The 17,945-nt window shown below is 39.9% G+C and overlaps 1 protein-coding gene across 3 annotated transcripts in view; it reads right to left on the bottom strand.

Moving 5' to 3' along the window:
* Positions 1-2,752: 2,752 nt before the first annotated feature.
* The window catches only part of VPS41 (VPS41 subunit of HOPS complex), a 184,375-nt gene continuing 169,182 nt past the window's right edge, over positions 2,753-17,945 (bottom strand). Inside the window, exons 25-28 of one of the 3 annotated variants that reach the window (XM_074988089.1) lie at positions 7,977-8,076; positions 7,169-7,213; positions 5,504-5,583; positions 2,753-3,450 (exon numbers count right to left, since the gene is read on the bottom strand). In XM_074988089.1, the coding sequence (XP_074844190.1) occupies positions 3,370-3,450; positions 5,504-5,583; positions 7,169-7,213; positions 7,977-8,076 (306 nt within the window). In that variant the 3' untranslated portion in view covers positions 2,753-3,369. The remainder of the gene's footprint in view (positions 3,451-5,503; positions 5,584-7,168; positions 7,214-7,976; positions 8,077-17,945) is intronic. The other 2 variants (XM_074988088.1, XM_074988090.1) reach the window with 2 other exon arrangements.

The raw sequence follows: 17,945 nt of genomic DNA, 5'->3' as shown, positions 1-17,945 counted from the left end.
TAGTCCAATTCCTTTCAGGCATTACAAAAATTCACACAACTGAAGCAATTAGGTAGTGAAATGGTGCATTTAACAATATCTGCCTGTAATATATGGTGACAACCTGGACAAAACAAACACACACACACACACACACACACACACACGCGGACAATAATCAAATTTTTTAAGTAGAAACGCACTAGCCCACATCATATAACCAGCCCACAGTATTGACATCTGGGGACACTGCAGGGAGGCATCCTATTGTTTTACATTTTTTACAAAATATACCTTGCTTCTCTATCTTCCTTTGCTTGATAAATTTGTAAACAGGAGTCATTTGCAATGAGCATCCATGATATATGACCACAGTATAGGTCAAAATTAGGGATGTTAATGTTCAACTGGTTAGCCTCATCCTAAACAGATGAGGCTTTCTGGTTATGGTTAACCAATGGAGGGCTGGAGCAGCCCACTCCCCACTGCAAGCAGGGGGTTGCTCCACCCTCTTAGGGCCACTGCGGCTGCAGGGGAAGAGGGCGTGCTCCAGTACAACTAGAGCAGCCCACATCTGCAGTGGGCCTGGCCTGGGAACGCCATGGGCAAGGGCACTCCAAGCTTGCATAGCCCCCACCCCTGGCACAGGGAAGGCTCCAGCCCAGCCAGGCTGGAGTGCTATCCCCCACCTCCGGTTTAATCAGTTAATCAGTTTACACCCCTAGTCAAAATGACAGGGAAGGAACTGTCACGGTGGGACTGTCACTTTAGAAGTATGAGTCTTGCTCTGTAAATCAACTAAAGGCTGAACATTTCTTCTTGACTGCCACATGCTTATTTAGAGTTACGGTCTCCGAGTTCAGTGACATATAGTAACTCCCTTTTAGTTCTGTTACCACTGCAGCCAAAACAGTTGAGTGAGCTGCATTCTGCTGCTCTCTGTGTATGAACAGAATGCCCACTAAGTTCTAGCCTGAGGGCGATAGGACAGACAAGATACCACTGAGGGTGTAATAAGATGAAAAGCACTGGGCATTGCACAGCACTAATCCTTTACCTTATCAATGACATGGGGAAGGAAAGACCCTGGCTTGACCTGTACTGAGTCCAGGGCTGGTGAGTAATAAAATGTCTTTATTTATGAAAAGAGCATATCTGATATGGAGTCACCGAACTAACAATAGATATGAACCCCCCACACTGTGATTTTACAGTGCCTTTGAAGTCCTGTGGTGAAATCAACAACAATCCCACTTACTTCCCTGGGACTAGGATTTCACTCAAGGGTCCAATATCTAACTTCACTGGGAACTGTCTGCATGCAACTGACAGGAGAAGCAAGGCTTTAAAACCACCGATATCCCAAAGCAAATGTGTGGTTCTCAAAGTAAAACAGGAAGACTGAGAAAATTAACTGAAGCCGAGTCATTGTTGAAATAAGTTTACCTGGCCAGGACACCTGAGTAAAAAAAGCTCAGCCATCCCTTTCTACCTGCAATTCATTACTGCTCCTCAGAAGCACTCGGCATTGGTCCCAGTTGATAAAGGACTAGATAGGAATTGTTCTGAGGGCTTATTCCTATGTATCTTTAGAAGTTAGTTTACCTTGGGCTGCAGCCACATTGATAAATTGATTGACAACTCAGCATTTCACTGGAGCTTCAATAAATTCTATTCTTGCCGCTGCTGAAATGTTATGTAACTTTTTACAGCTACCTCTCAGTCCAAATCTGACCATTAAAAGAAAAGCAACAGAGTTGCTGAATATTTTAGACCAGTGGTTTTTGAGCTTTTTTCACTTGCAGACTCCTAAATCATTTCAAATGGTGATCCAGATCCCTTTGGAAATCTTAGGAATTGTCTGTGGACCCTCAACAGTCTGTGGACCACAAGTTGAAAGCTATGGTTTTAGACATTAAACAGGGATGCAGCATACAATTTAAAAGCTCACAATCAAATGATTCCATACCAGCTCTATGCATCCATCACCTTATTAAGGAAGAAGATAATGAGCTCTTCTACGTTTGGCTAGCACAAACAAGATATATTTGCAAAGTCTGCTCTGTCTGGAGGGATGCCTTATCATAGTATTCACTTACAGGATCATTTTCACTGCTTACATCTGTGGCTTCTTTGAAGATAAACTATTTCTAATGAAACACTTCAATTATATTTCCAATATTAACTGATATACAACATTGCTATTGCCAGAGGTAGCAAAGCCCATTTATAAATGTATTTGTAAAGCATAAACAGGGGATGAAAAAGGATTAAACACTGATTTGTTACATATTCTGGCCCACGTCATCAGATGATGATGTAGGTTAGCGTTGCTCCGCTGCCAGCGTACATCAGCTGAGCAGCTGACAATGTCATCTGATAAGAGTGATCAGTTGGAGTGCTCACGTACACTGCATGTACCTTCTGTATACTAGGAAGTGTCAATAATTCTGAAGTGTTGCCTGTATAAATTTGAGAGATTTTATCATCAGTTATTCTTTTGAAGATCGAGACCCTCTGGATCTCTATGTTGTATGTCAACAATCAGAAAAGTGGTAGGGAAACAAAAAATTCACTACCTTTTGTTTGAAAAAACTAGTTATTTGACTCTCTCTCTTTTGGTTTATCATGTCACAGGAAGCTTTTGGAAGTTTTTTTTTTTTTTTGTAAAGCCCAGATGTTCTATACTTGAGCAACTCAAGAGAGATACTGTAGTTAGTTATTAAGCAACAGACTAAAGGTGCTCAGTGGTAACATCTGAAACTTTCCAGAAAAAAAAAACAAACAAACTACCACCACAAAACCAGAATGGTTTGCTTAACTTATAGTAATGAACCAGACCAAAGCACCATGGAGGTCATGTTTGCAAGAATATTTTAAAAAACAGTTTTAACAAGAGGGTGAAAATGTACAGTCACAGGAACTTAATAACTCATTTACTTGGGTATCAATTCAGGAAGGCATTTCCTAACTGCTCCTACTTGATTATTTGAAGAGTCCCACTGAAAGCAACGAGAATCATCTATGCTGAACTTGCATACAAATATCCAACTGTGGTACACGTATTCTGTAATATGTACCAAGAAAAATCTCCAAATTCATTTTTTTCCACTTAGGTTTATATTTTCATTATTTATTAAACAACACACATGACTGGTGAAATCTGCATTATGTAACCGAGACATATCAGGTGAATATATATATATGGTTTTGCCACTTTTTCTTTCTGGAGGTACAGGAGGAGATTTCAGTAAATTGGATAACTTATAGACATTTGTTTTAAATCATGCTCAGACTTATACACAATCTCTTAACAGCATCATCATCAATGGCACGGCACAGAGCCACAAAAAGGTTGTCACAGACATGCGTGAGCATGTGCTGACAATGCTATTTTTTCATCTCCAAGATTGCACTGCCTGGTCCTCTGTGCTTTGCACTGCAGATGTTGCAGAATGACAATGGGGACATCTGCAAATTTAAAAAAAGGGACATTAGTGAAATATTTCTCTGTATTCTGCAAGAAGACAACTGTTATAAGAAAATTTATTTTAGAATTTGGGAAGGTAAATATAAGTCACTCCATGAATTCTACATGTGCTCACTAATAAGCTCTCCTGTGCATGTTCACACATACAAATATACACAGGAAAGCGGTACAACAGAATGTATTATGCATGGAGCCAAGCAGCAGCATATTCCTCCTCGTCACTGAAGTGCTCTGAGAGAAACACTTCAGAACAGAGTGTATGTATATAACAAACATATATGGAAGCCAAATTCTGCCCTTGTGAGGATTAAACACTTATGTGAATATCTCTGTGGAACAAAGACAGCATAAATAACTTGGCGCGCAGTCCTGGCTGTTTGGAAGATCTGTGCTGGTGGATCTTGCTGTGGGTGGGTTTCTGAGCCACATCCCCAGATGGTGTATATTGGCATGGCTTCATTGATTTCAAAGGAGCTATGCTGATTCGCACTAGCTGAGGATCTGAGCCAGTCTCTCTCTGTTTTGCTATCCAAATCAAACATTTTAAACTCATGTTTTTACCCACATATATTCCTTACTTTTGCATTATTCTTCCTCCAATATGCCCCACTATGACTATATGCATTAAATAAGTTTTTTATATCTATAACTGATGCAACCACAAACAGCCAGTACTCAGCAGAAATTCTGTGTAACGATAACTAAACGAAAGAATATTGAGACTCCCACAGTACCAATTACAATAAATGTCAACTTTTTAAACAAATCCCCAGCCCTCTCTGTCTAGGAGCAGTAATTCAGACTGGCTTTTGACATTCTGGTCTTTTAGCCAAAATTTGACAATTCTTCAGATAATTCAATTCATAATGACTACTGCTAGTGAATATTGCCTGGTCCAACAACAAATAACTGTTTTCAAGAGAAAAAATTAAGAGGATTTATTAATTATGGGAACACACTAGTAAAAGAGAGGGAAGAGTTCTTTAGACAATGACTTGACTTTCGCACAAAAAGCGCTTTAGCTAAAAATAAAAATCTTCAGTACCAATTGATTGTCTTCTTTTAACTTTCTGATGTTTTTACTTCTAAAATCCCTGTCCAATTTTTATTGTCTGTGGCCACAGTTGGCCAAACTTTCAAAATGGCCATGCTAATGGCCAAATTGAAGAATATTAATGAGGCGCTGAAGTGAATATTTAGTGCCTTGAACGCATAGCTCGGCGCAGCTACACAGGGGTCCTTTAGGACCCTGCACATTTCAAAATCCCCTTACTCCTCTCAGCTGAGGGGAATAAGGAGATTTCGAAATGTGAGGATTCCTTTTGAAAAGGACCCTCATATAGCTACGCATGTTTGAAAGCAGTGTTTTCGAAGCGCTGTGGCTCGAAGAGTGCAAATGCTAATGAGGCGCTGAATATTCAATTCAGCGCCTCATTAGTATTTTTCAGTTTGGCTATTAGCATGGCCATGTTGAAGGTTTGGCCAAGTGTGGCCACAGCCATATTGCATAAAGTTGTTTATTGTGTTTTCACTTTACTGCCAAAGAATTTGATTTAAAAAAAATGAGAAAAGTGAACATAAACCAAGTTATTTAAATATTTCTTCACTAAAATATGAAGATGCTTTCCTCTGCAGAACAAGTCACTGAATGTAAATTTCTTATTTTATTCTGGAATTCAATTAAAGTAAAACGGGTCAGAGAACTACAATGAAAAAGCTTTTAAAAAAATCAAATTGCTCATTCACTAAATCTCTAAAATACATTTCATGTTTAGATTTGAGAAAAGTCAAAATATTTGTCTTATCTAAAAGCAGCATTTTTAATTTAAATTATACGTATTTTGGTTGCAGTTTGGTTAACCACTCTTCTCCTAAACACATACTGAGATATAGTCAGGTATAATTATAATAATAATTTTATAATCCTCGATAAACATGTGCCCTTCTCTGTGGATGGCAAAAGCAAAGCATTTGTTCTTTTGTCCTTGATAAGGGTGATTTCTCATATCCATGGAGATTAAGTTGGTTGCTTACTGGGCTAGGTATGGGAAGGCACTCTTTATGAAACATATGCCTGCAATGGAACACTGTCACACTGAAGGATTTGGATGCATCTGGTGTGGGGGAAGAAAATAAACACATTACAATGAAATAGTAAAACAACGTAGCTTGTTTAAATTTATTATGATTATAATAAATGTACCTACGAAAAAGACACTACTGACATATTCCATCATTTATGCAGAACAACAACATTAATGTCCTTCAGCTGAACATATTCTGAAAAATTTACAGATTATAGGTGGCACAGGTAGCCTCAGAGTTAATACTGCCCGACACCTTCCATCAATGGAGCTGACAGCCACCATGGGCCTGGGAGCAGGGTGTGCGTGGGGGCGTCGCTCTGCAGCCTGAAAAGAGCAGAACCTTGGGCAGAAGGGGGCAGGGATGAGGGCAGTCAGCCCTTAGCGCTCCCCGGTGCATGGTGCTGCCCATCCCCACAAGCCCTCAGAGCTGCATGGAGGAGCACTTCTGTGGTGTTTCAAAGGGGTCAAGTGCTCCAGCCACCACCACAATAGCACCAGTGATAGGTGAGAGCTCCAGGCCTCTTTGAAATGTTGGGCCCCTTGTGCAATTGCCTCCTTTGGCCAACCTCCTTCCTCCCCGTCCTCCAGCACTGGGCTTACAGCTTTGCTAAACTTGATCCATTTGGACGGAACTTTTCTATGCTGCATGTCTGCCTAAGACTGATTTTTTAATTTCTTTGGTGGTTTTGATAGGGCAGGGTGGGGTGGTGGGGTGGGAGCAGGGAAGGATGTCAGCTAAAACAGTTCAATCATTCCTGACAACAAGGCTGGGGAAAATACCTTGTTTTGCTCATTCTGCAATTCTTTTTTCTACAGCTGTGCCTTTTGATGTCCACATGAAAATTCAGCCAACTGATAAGCATCTGAATAACTTTCACAGGACATAATTTGCCCATATATACAGAAGTATCACTTCACCAATCACTAACATGCAGCTGTCTCTGAGGTAGAATGCATTAAAAACAGGCAACCGTCCATCACTGGAACATCCTCCACTGCGCCAGATTCTCTACCACCAGAAGCCTGTGCTAAGCTTGATGTTGGTCAACACAGTAGAGTCACACTGTGAATCCAGCTTGTTGTCTGACTGAACACCCCATTTCAGTCTTACCTTCTCTTTTACGCCACATCAACATTAATTTGGCAAATGATGAAGAAAAACCAAAACTGATATTAAAATGCTTCCTCGAATGCTCACTATCTGGCTTTTTCATTGAGAAGAAAGTAATCTTATTCAAATACTTAAGTCAAAAGTATTCTCAATTGGAGGGCTCAGGCCAACTTACAACATTGAATCAAGTTGTAACCTTCTCATGCTGATGGACAAGTAAGTGAACAAGCATCACCACCATACGTTTTTGGTGACATAGCACCTTTTCAAAATATCTCTTTTTAGGCTTTGTTATAATTTCTAATTTTCAGTGATAACTTGAGAAAATGTTTTAAAACTGCAGTCTACGATAAATGCCAATAACTTAGCACTGAATGAAGCCACGCATTTTCAAATACTCAGCAGTAAGAGGTTTAGTCCATGAACAACAATAATTTTGTATCTGTATTTCCTAAGAAAGGATTTTCTCTCACATGATCTCTTTGTCACTGAATGTCCTACCTGTAGGAAGTATAGGGGAAAGACATGATTCGCAGATATTCTCCTCTGTTAGAAAGAAAGAGCATTTAAAAATTAGGGACAAAGACCACACTATCATTAAGTCTCAAACAGACATGAACCCTGTTTTTATTACAGAAATTCCAGCATCCACTGCTCAATCTTGAGAAAAATTAACTTTGAAACAGGAGCAGCCTTATTTTCATCATGAAAATATGTAATAAAGTGCTCAAATTCTGTGGTGAATGGACCATTTAAGTACCGTGACTGACAGTCAGATCAGAACCACAAACTCACAGAAAGAGGTCTGAAAGTGATATGGCGGGTTCTTCCATGTACAGCATGCTGTGTGAGAAGCTCTGATGCTCTAACTTTGCAAATGTCAGGCTCTCTCCTGTTGGAAATACCATGGCATTTCCTCGGAGTTACACAACTTCGGACTTCATCACCACTGGTACTTTTGAAATAGTTTCAGATATATTTGAAAGCTGCATTGTAATTTCTTGTTTAAGTTACATATTCTCAGTAAGGGCATATTTGAGTAGCCAACAGGTTCCCAGGAGGCAATACTTTTACCTTGATCAGAGCAGAGACTTCTCAGATCAAGTATGGACATTGACTACCTGTACTTTCCAGAGGATAAGAATTCCTCAGTAAAGATAAGTTCTAGCAGCATCCCACTCCAATGTATGTAAATTAGGTATGAGGCTCAGCCCCATGGCAAGCTTCTAATATGGCCCTTGGCTGGGTACCAATATTTAAAAAGCAAAAAATGTAGTTTTGGAGACTACTGCATTTTGTTTGTACCAACCATCCACACGGACACCCTTCATTTGAGTTCGGTGCATTTTCTTCAACAAGGACAGTGAGTCTGCAACAAGTATCTTCTTGCATCCCTCACGCAGCAAAATCTATCGCATAAAGAACACAACCAGATAAGTTTGTTAAGTCAATTATGACACACAAAGATGGAGAAAACTGCACTCAGATCTGGTAATATGTGATGTGGCCAACCTTAATTTTTTTTTCATTTGACTATTAAGAAATGCCAATTCAGCATTCCCTGTGTCAATGCTTTACAAGTTCTGAACTCAGGGATTTCCTGCAAAACTGAGAAATATTTGATTACCTCCTTGTGAAAAATATCTAAGCAAGCAAAATTTGTTATCAGAATCAAACCACAAGCAAAGTTAAGTTTCAAAAGGCAAATTTAATTTGGCAGGAGGGGAGAGATCATAAAAAATTTAGGTTCCCACTCAATTCAATATAGTGGATGAACTTGCTTATGATAAGCTTCCAAGGAAAGAATACCTAAGGAGAAAAAATGCTCAGAAGAACTTCTTACAAGTTCCTCGAACTACCCCAACATGAAGGAAAGATGGGTAGAATACTAAGAGGTCACTCTGACTGCATCAGACCTGATCAAAAAGGGATCCTACAAAAAGTAGAAACATGAACAAATTTCTAAGGATGAGTATAAAAATGTAGCACGTAAACATACTGTAATAAAATCAGAAAGGCTAAAGCACAAAATGAGTTAGACCTACTAAAGGACATAAAGGCTACGTCTACACGTGCACCCAACTTCGAAATAGCTTATTTCGATGTTGCGACATAGAAATAGTCTATTTCGATGAATAACGTCTACACGTCCTCCAGGGCTGGCAACGTCGATGTTCAACTTCGACGTTGCTCAGCCCAACATCGAAATAGGCACAGTGAGGGAACGTCTACACGGCAAAGTAGCACACATCGAAATAAGGGAGCCAGGCACAGCTGCAGACAGGGTCAAGGGGCGGACTCAACAGCAAGTCGCTCCCTTAAAGGGCCCCTCCCAGACACACTTTCATTAAACAGTGCAAGATACAGAGAGCCAACAACTAGTTGCAGACCCTGTATATGCAGCACGGACCCCCAGCTGCAGCAGCAGCAGCCAGAAGCCCTGGGCTAAGGGCTGCTGCCCACGGTGACCACAGAGCCCCGCAAGGGCTGGAGAGAGAGTATCTCTCAACCCCCCAGCTGATGGCCGCCATGGAGGACCCCGCTATTTCGATGTTGCGGGACGCGGATCGTCTACACGTCCCTACTTCGATGTTGAACGTCGAAGTAGGGCGCTATTCCCATCCGCTCATGGGGTTAGCGACTTCGACGTCTCGCCGCCTAACGTCGATTTCAACTTCGAAATAGCGCCCAACAGGTGTAGACGTGACGGGCGCTATTTCGAAGTTACTGCCGCTACTTCGAAGTAGCGTGCACGTGTAGACGCAGCCAAAATGTGATAAAAGGTTTTTATATATACATACATACATACCAGCAACAGAAAGGCCAATAAAAGTGTAAGTTGTCTACTTAGTATGGACAAAGTACTACTAATAGATGACATAATGAAGACTGCAGTATTTCATGCCTACTTTGTGTCAGTCTTCACTAGAAATGTAAATTGTGACCAGATACTTAACATGATTAGTATCAATAACACGGGGAAAGGAACATAAAGAAAAAGAGAGAAAGAACAGGTTAAAGAATATTTTCATAAGTTAGATGTATTCAAGTCAGTGAAATTTAATGAAAATCACCCTAAGGCACTTAAGGAACTGCCTGAAACAATTCTGGAGACATTAGCAATTATTTTTGAGACCTCATGAAAGATGGATAAGGTGCCAGAGGGACAAAGAAGAGCAAATACAGTACTTATCTTTAAAATTGACCACTGAGCCTAAGTTCAGCTCCTCTAGCAAGCAAGACAGCCTAAGTGAGCCACCCAAAATAAATAACTGAAGGCATCAGTAAGGGGACAACTCATCACTGAGGGGAAAAAAAAAGTCAGCATGTTTGTTCACATGGATTTTCTTCTTGATGCACATGCTTCCCACAAGTGCTAGATCAGAGCTGTTTGGTCAGCCGGTGTCAGCTAGAACCATGACTGTGCCCTGAATGTCTCTGCTCTATACCCTCTTCCCAGGACACAGAGGGATGAACAAAGACCAGCAAACATGAAATGGAGAGCTGCACGTTGTCTATGGTTGGCTCCCTCAGTCCTCTCTCTTCTCATGGCCCATAGGTCATCCCACTGGGTCTTCATGACCCCAGAAATATATTTTTTATTTACCAAGCCTGATTCCAAGTCAGATTTTGTTGTCTTCCCATAGAGAGGAGAATGCCTCCTAAATATACTACTGTAAAAATCTGTACCCTTCCCATTATTATTTCCCTCACTCCTCTCATGCCTCACTTTTCACCCCCCTCAAAAAAAAGGGGGTGGATAGGCATTTTCCTATAGTACCCTAACACTTCCAGCCATTTATACCCTCCACTTTACACCCACATTCATCACTCTTTTCCCAACTTCCTTGCCAGTTTAATTCCCTCACCCCAGCCAATGTGTACTACTATTTAAAAACAAAACACAAAAAACAAACAAAAAAACAAAACAAAAAAAATGAAAGAGAAAAAGGTAACCAGTCTGTTACTAAAATTCCTTCTACACCCTCCAAGAAAAGACACTTAGGAACACATTACTTATAATAAACATTTCCAAACACTGACAAGTTAGATCCTTCGAAGTTTATTTTTGTTTCAAATGCTTTTCACACTGACAAGTCATTTATACAGAAGCACTGGGTGCCAAGAAAATAAATCAAAGCTTTAGCTTTCAGCTCTTGTTAGAGAAAGTCTCAGCCCTTCTACATGTCTTGCACACATTTCATTAGATGGATACCGCTGTTTAGCAATACTGAAAAATGCAAGCCTGGAATCAATAGTGTTGAATTATGTGCAATATTATTACACAGTCCCTAATGATGCAGAAGCAAGGAAAAGGACATCTAAATTTCCAAAACATGAAACATGTTTGTGCAAATATAACAGTCTTGAATGAGTCCCAAGTCCCCATTTGGCTATACTGCATGGCTGGTTTGAAATAACTGATTTCCATGAAACCAGTCTCCAAAACAGCACTCTCGATCAAAGTTCTTCGTTTAGCCTGAGCCCCTTCCACAAAGTGGGCTGTCTGCTGCCATGGAGCCAGCTGTCCAGGACTGAGGGCATGATTATCCAACCTCAGGTATCACAGGTGGTGTCAGATAAAACAGACTGTTGGATAACCAGGGGTCGGATAATCAAGGTTGTACTGCATTTGATACCTAAACTGTAGGCAGTAAGCGTTGAGAAAGAGATAGATGTACCAATACACACATGGCTGTGGAAAACCTGTACAAGACTAATACCACAAAGCAAAATAGATAGAAGCTGTTAAGAACTAATGAATACTTGACATTTACGATGTAAGCTGCACAAAGAGTTTCTGTATAACATCAAATGACTAGTTGGCAGGCCTTATTCTGCTAATAATTGAATAGAATAGGCAAGGGAAAAAAAGTATGGTGCAAAGATGTCCTACATCAGAATTCTGCTGACAGAGATTCAGGGAGTTCAAGGGAAGACTGGGTTATTTAATATCCACTTAGACAAAAAAGAAGCAACAGAGGGGAAAAAAGTGAATGTTTTGGAAGAATCATTTACCATTATTCGGCCAAAAAGGGCATACAGGTAGGTCCCATTAGACATGATTGAGCTATGCTCACCAACAGTGAAAACGGGGAAAATTTACAAAAAAACCACAAATACAGCTAGATAAGTTCTTGGAGAATACAAAAAAAGGGATCTATTCTGGCGATACCATCACTGGATCTAACCGGGTTATTCACAGAATCACAGGCACATTCTCATGTTCCTCAACTAACATCATATATGCCATCATGTGCCAACAATGCCCAGATGATTTGTATACTGGACAGACTTCAAACTCTCTTAGACAAAGAGTTAATGGGCACAAAACACATTAAAACACTCCTGATCCACAAACTGGTCAGCCGACATTTTAATGGAGTGGGCCATTCTGTTAATGACTTAAGAGTCTGCATCTTACCGAAGAGGACTTTTCACACTACTTTGGAAAGAGAGGCTGCTGAACTCTCCTTTATATTCAAATGCGACACATTAGCATGTTGTTTAAACTGGGATGTGAATCTTCTGGGTCATTATAGGGGCTCTTTTGCATACTTGGCTTAATCTAATTCTTGACTCCCCACCCACCCTCTACTCTCTGATTTGCTCACCTTGATCATTTTTTTTCTGATTTGTCAACCTTGATTACTCTTTTTGGTTCTCTACACCTTAAATATTGAGTCTGTTCTGGTATGGCTATGGTTGAAGAAATGGGTCTGTTCCATGACAGCTCACCTAATAAATTATTTTGTTAATCTTTAAAGTGCTACTTTACTGCTTTTTTGTTTTGATAGCATTTAGACTAGCACGGCTTTCTCTCTATATAAAAAGGGATTGTTTCTCTGCAGCAAGTGCCCAGGAACCTTAGCTTATTTTCTAGAAAAGGACATGGTTATTAAAAAGGGAAAAAAAATCAGAAGAATGAGGGAAGAGGGAAAACATCAAACCTTTCACTTCATTTAGTAAATAACCTCACGAACCAAGCCCTTTGAAAATAAAGCGAATTGCATCCTATGTTTTAATTACATTACAATGCATTACGCAGACACTATTGGATAATCTGACTGCCAGCCACGCAAACTGTCACTTTACTAATTAAAGGTCTGATTCAGCATAACACAAATATATCCTCAAGTCATCCCTATATTCAAGAAAGCACTTAACCATGTGCTTAAATTTAAGGGCATGCTTAAATTCCAGGAAAATCAATGAGCACATGCTTAAATTCTTCCCTGAACTGGGACCTAAATGAATACAAATTTCTGAATGAAATCAAGGAAGACAAAAGATCTGTCATAATTAAACCCATATCATGGAGCTACTGTTATAAATAGAAACAGGTAGGCTGTAAAAGTTGCAATGTGCCCCCTTGTGGTCACTCAGAGAGTCAACAGCTTATAGTGTATTTAGGACAATAAAGAATGACGTAGACTAAATAAATGGAAAACGATCATCATAAATTTTCCTGATAGGTTTAACCATTCTTCAGCCAGTCATGCCTGGCATTGGAAAAGCTTCAGAAAAAGGCAACAAAATGATTAGGAGTTTGGAATGGGTGCCATATGAAGAAATATTAAAAAGAATGGGACTTTTCCGCTTAGAAAAGAGGAGCATAAAGGGGACTATGATAGAGGTCTATAATATCATTACAGGTATGGAAAAAGTGAATAAGGAAAAGTTATTTATTTGTTCGCATACCATAAGAACTACGGGGTCACCAAATGAAATTAATGCATAACAGGTTTAAAACTAACAAAAGGAAGTTTTTCCTTCAAACAACGTAAGCAGGTTTGTGGAATTTCTTGTAAGAGGATGTGAAGATCAGGACTTTAACAGGGTTCAAAAAAGAACTAGATAAATCCATGAAGGTTAGGTCCATCAATGGGTATTAGCCTAGAGGCTGGAAATGGAGGATAGGAGAGGGATCACTTGATGATTATCTGTTCTGTTCACTCCCTTGAACATATGGCATTGGCATTGGCCATTGTCCGAATACAGCATACTGGGCTAGATGGACCTATTACCATTCTTACGTTCTTGTGATAGATAAGTTAGGATCAGTCAATAAATATTATAATAAAGTCATAGAAGCCGAGTCAACTCAACATTTAATAACTGAATAGTCATAGTTATTAAAATACTAACTAAATTTGATTATATATTTGATATAAACTAAATAAATCTTGGATTAAAGGATGTCTTTGGCACTATCCTTTTGATACTCATAGCAAAAATGAGTATAAATTGAAGTTATTTTTAAAAATCAGATACCATCCTCAGTGAGGTATATGTAACATTTGCTAACTCTGTGTTGATGTATAAACTACGTTTCACATTCATACATATTGAAGATGAAGTGACTCCTATTTTATCAATGTAGAAAAAGAGATATGATTAAACTGTACAACAAGTGACTGAATACAAAGATTATTTTTATTGAGCTTTTCTATATCAAGAACACTTACTGAGGCAATAGCCTTATTCAAAAGGTAGCTTGACAAAAATTAGGTCAAAATTTTCAGATATGAATGTTTAATATTAGGCATCCAACTTATGTTTAGGCACTTGTAACTTCCACTGTTATTACTAGTGGGGAAGAAACAGACTGAAGGTTCAGAATTTTGGGTCTAGGGACTCTGCTATGTGTGTAGTACTAAGCTTATTTGGACACATCAGCTGTGCAGGTCCGTATTTTCAAATGTTTGAAGTTCTTCTAAGAGTAACCTTAATTCTGAATGCCCTGGGTTTTAATCAGAGGATGTTTAGTAACAAAAATATTCTTGTAGTTTTATAGTACTTGCATGTTCTCTAGTTTAACCTAGTGTAGGTCTGGGAATTGACAGTGTATTCAAGGTCTTAACCAGAATTTAATACTTGATTTGGTAGGAAAACATTGGGGATTGGTATTCTAAAAGAATGTGCAGGTTGTGGCATAATAAATGACTGTGTGTTGATTGGCAAGAAATCCTCTCCAACACAAGTGACATTAATTAGTTATTAAAGACATTCTATCAAAATTATTACACACACACACACACACACACACACTCTCTCTCTCTCTCTCTCCCTCCCCTCATAGAGCTGGAAGAAACCATGAGAGGTCCTGGAGTCCAGTCCCCTGCCCTCTCAGCAGGACCCAGCACCGTCCCTGACAGATTTTTTTTTTTAAGTAGTCTGTTTGCCCCAGACCCTTAAATGGCCTCTTCAAGGATTGAGCTCACAACCCTTGGCTTACAAGCCTAAACACGCAAACCACTGAGCTATATAAGCCACATCTATATGAGTGGCTTTTCCCAGCAGAACTGGGCTTTTGTCAGAAAAACCCGTGGAGTGCCTACACGCAAAATGTGCTTTGTCAACAGTTTGCTGACAAAACCCAGCACATCTGCCGGCAGTGTTATACCCCTCCCCATTCAGGTGTAACGCCTCTCTCAAGAGCGTTCTGTTAATAAAAGAGCCATGTAGATGGCCTGGGGCCCTTTCGTTGACAGGCAGGGTTTCCAGTTCACTGGGAATCCCTGTTTGCAGAGCTTCCAGTCAGCCACTCTGTCAAAAGAGGGATGGGCAGTCTGGCTGCTGTCTGTCGACAGAGCCGATTGCTCTTTCCATTTACTTTTGTGGGTAGATGAGATCTGTCGACAGAGGCTTCCCATACAGATGCGGCCATACAGTCTTGACAACTAACAGGTTGTTTCTGGCTGTTTTCCAAAGAAGAACTGAATGTTTTAAGACAGCTGAAAACAAATTTAAAATTAATTAAATTAAAAAATAAAGGAATTAAAAATAGTATAATACTGCTTTATCATCAGACTTTCAGTGTAACCTTGTGCAATTTGTTGTGCCTGCCAGAGTTCTGACTAGAACTTAACAATATTACAAATGCTGGCAGCAGAACAGCAATTTATTCTGTTAGATAAAGCACTGCTCCAAGGCCTGTCACTTTTGATTCATGAGTGGACCCACTTTTAAGAGAACGCACAGTTTAATGGCTATATAAATTAAAATGTAGTTGTCAGTAGCCTACTTTATTTATGATTTAATATTCACCTCATTGAAAAGTTAGATTTAAAGAGTCAGACATAGAATACAAGAACTTTCAAATTGTGGTATTAGCCTACAATTTATTCAATGTAATACTTCTGGAAGAACTTCAAGAACAGTTCTCTATAAGCTTGAATGCTTGTCTCTCTTTCCAACAGCAGTTAGTCCAGTAAAAGTATTGCCTTGCTCACCTGGATCTCTAAACTACTAACCAGCAGATAAACACAAGTTTAACATACTTATCCAATAATGAATTTATGCATAAAGATGGGTAATATAGAAATAAATGCTGCTGGTTGTGGAGGCCATGAGGTAGAAAAGAGTCATTTAAAACTCTAAAACTAGGGCTAAATATATAAATCTCACTGTAAATTATCAATAACTCATTTTTATCCAGGATAGCAACAGTGGAAGTGCCCAGTGACCTTTTCAGTAAACATCTAAGGCTGCTCAGGATAGGTTGAAAACCTCTGGTGTGGAACTATTGATCATTGTGGGCTGCATCTAAGAATACCTGTATGGCACTCAGGATGTCACATGGACCACAGTTCTATACTGATAAGGAAAGGCAAAACTGGAGTTAGGAGATGCAATATATGGCTAAGGAAGAGAAATTGGCAGAGATTTGGAAAATGCTAGTGGACGGGGAAATCAAATGGGGATGAGGATGCAAAGAAAATGAAGAAACTTCAAAGTCAGCACCGTAGCAAAGACTGTAATTTATCTTTCATTTTCGGCACTCTGGCTTCATATACAGTCCCATTACTCTCAAAAATACTAAAAGATGGAAAGGATTATCAGCTTACCTGTACAAAGCTGCTCAAATTACCCTATCCCCACTGTTACCAGTACCATGTGTACTCCAGCACAGAAGAGAATTTGTCAACTTCAATACATGTGAAATATCTTGATGAACTTAAACACAAAAAAACTATGGATAGAGTCCTCAGATATTACTTCTTGCCATATGTTCTAGTGTGTGCGCACACACACACGCCCATCTCCCATGCACTCATTCTATATAAATACACCTACAGTTAAAACAAACCTTAGTTGCACATGAAGACAAATACAGAAAAAATTACTATACTAATCCCTCAACTTATGCGGAGGTAGCATCCTGGGCAACCTCTGCGTAAATCAAATTTCACGTAAATTGGGGGGGTTGGCTGGGGGAGCAGGCAGCTGGTGAAAGTAGGGGGGGCAGCCACATGGCCCCCAGCTTCTCCCAGCTGGGGGGCACACAGCTGCTTGTACCGCGGTTTCTCCCAACTGTGGGACCCACCATATTTATACTACATTATTATTTGGTAGCAGAATAAATACACTAAACACTCAAGAAACGTGATTTCGATTTGCGCTTAACTGGCATTAAGTACAACTCAAAACCACCACCTCTGCCTCCAGTCCCTGGCTCCCCCAGCTGGGGAGGCCAGTGCACAGACAGAGGCTTGCAGCATGGTTTCTGCCAGCTGGGAGAAACTGCACTGCAAGCAGCTGGGTGCCCATCGGGCTCGCCAGCTGGGGAACTAGGGGCTGGAGCCAGGAGCGGTTCGACCTGCAGTTAACTCACGTTACTGCAAGTTTAACAAAAATAGAAATTGTGCTTCTCAAGAATTAACTGTATTTATTCTGCTACCAAATAACGATACAGTATAAATATGGTGGGTCCCACAGTTAAAATTCTTGACTGCCACACAGTGGCTTCCATGGCATTCTACTTGTCCATCACATCATTTAAGGATGAAAGATTGAACTGATCACATTGGGATGAGAACCTGCATTTCCAAACAGACCCATGTGGTCAAAAGTGATGCTTCATATTTATCAACATAGCAAATCCCCAGTGTGTGTGTGGGGCCTCTGTACAAACTGAGCACCACCTGGATGGATCTCTGGCAATGTTGTTCCACTACAGAAACTTGCTTGCTAGCAGCAGGCTGACATTCCTTGGTATAACGATTCTTGGAATTCATTAATCTTCCATTCTGACACATCCTCACCAAGAAAGTGCTGGTGGAAGCAGTTCCTAAGTTTGGCTTTGGATATGGGTGTTTCCTTATTTTGTCCTGCCACTTCTCATGGAGCTGCTGACTGACACAACAAGAACTGAAACCTCAATATTGTGGTCTTTAGCCTTCATCAGTACCCCGTCTCACTTCCATACCATAGATCTGGTGTACCCCTCATTCTACAGAAGCTGTAAGTTTGAAGTAAGCTTGATGTCAAAGTG

The sequence above is a fragment of the Carettochelys insculpta genome, chromosome 2, assembly GCF_033958435.1.
Source record: "Carettochelys insculpta isolate YL-2023 chromosome 2, ASM3395843v1, whole genome shotgun sequence".
Classification (NCBI taxonomy): domain Eukaryota; kingdom Metazoa; phylum Chordata; order Testudines; family Carettochelyidae; genus Carettochelys; species Carettochelys insculpta.
Note: the sequence above shows the minus strand (reverse complement) of the source record. Positions and strands in the feature narration are given on the sequence as shown.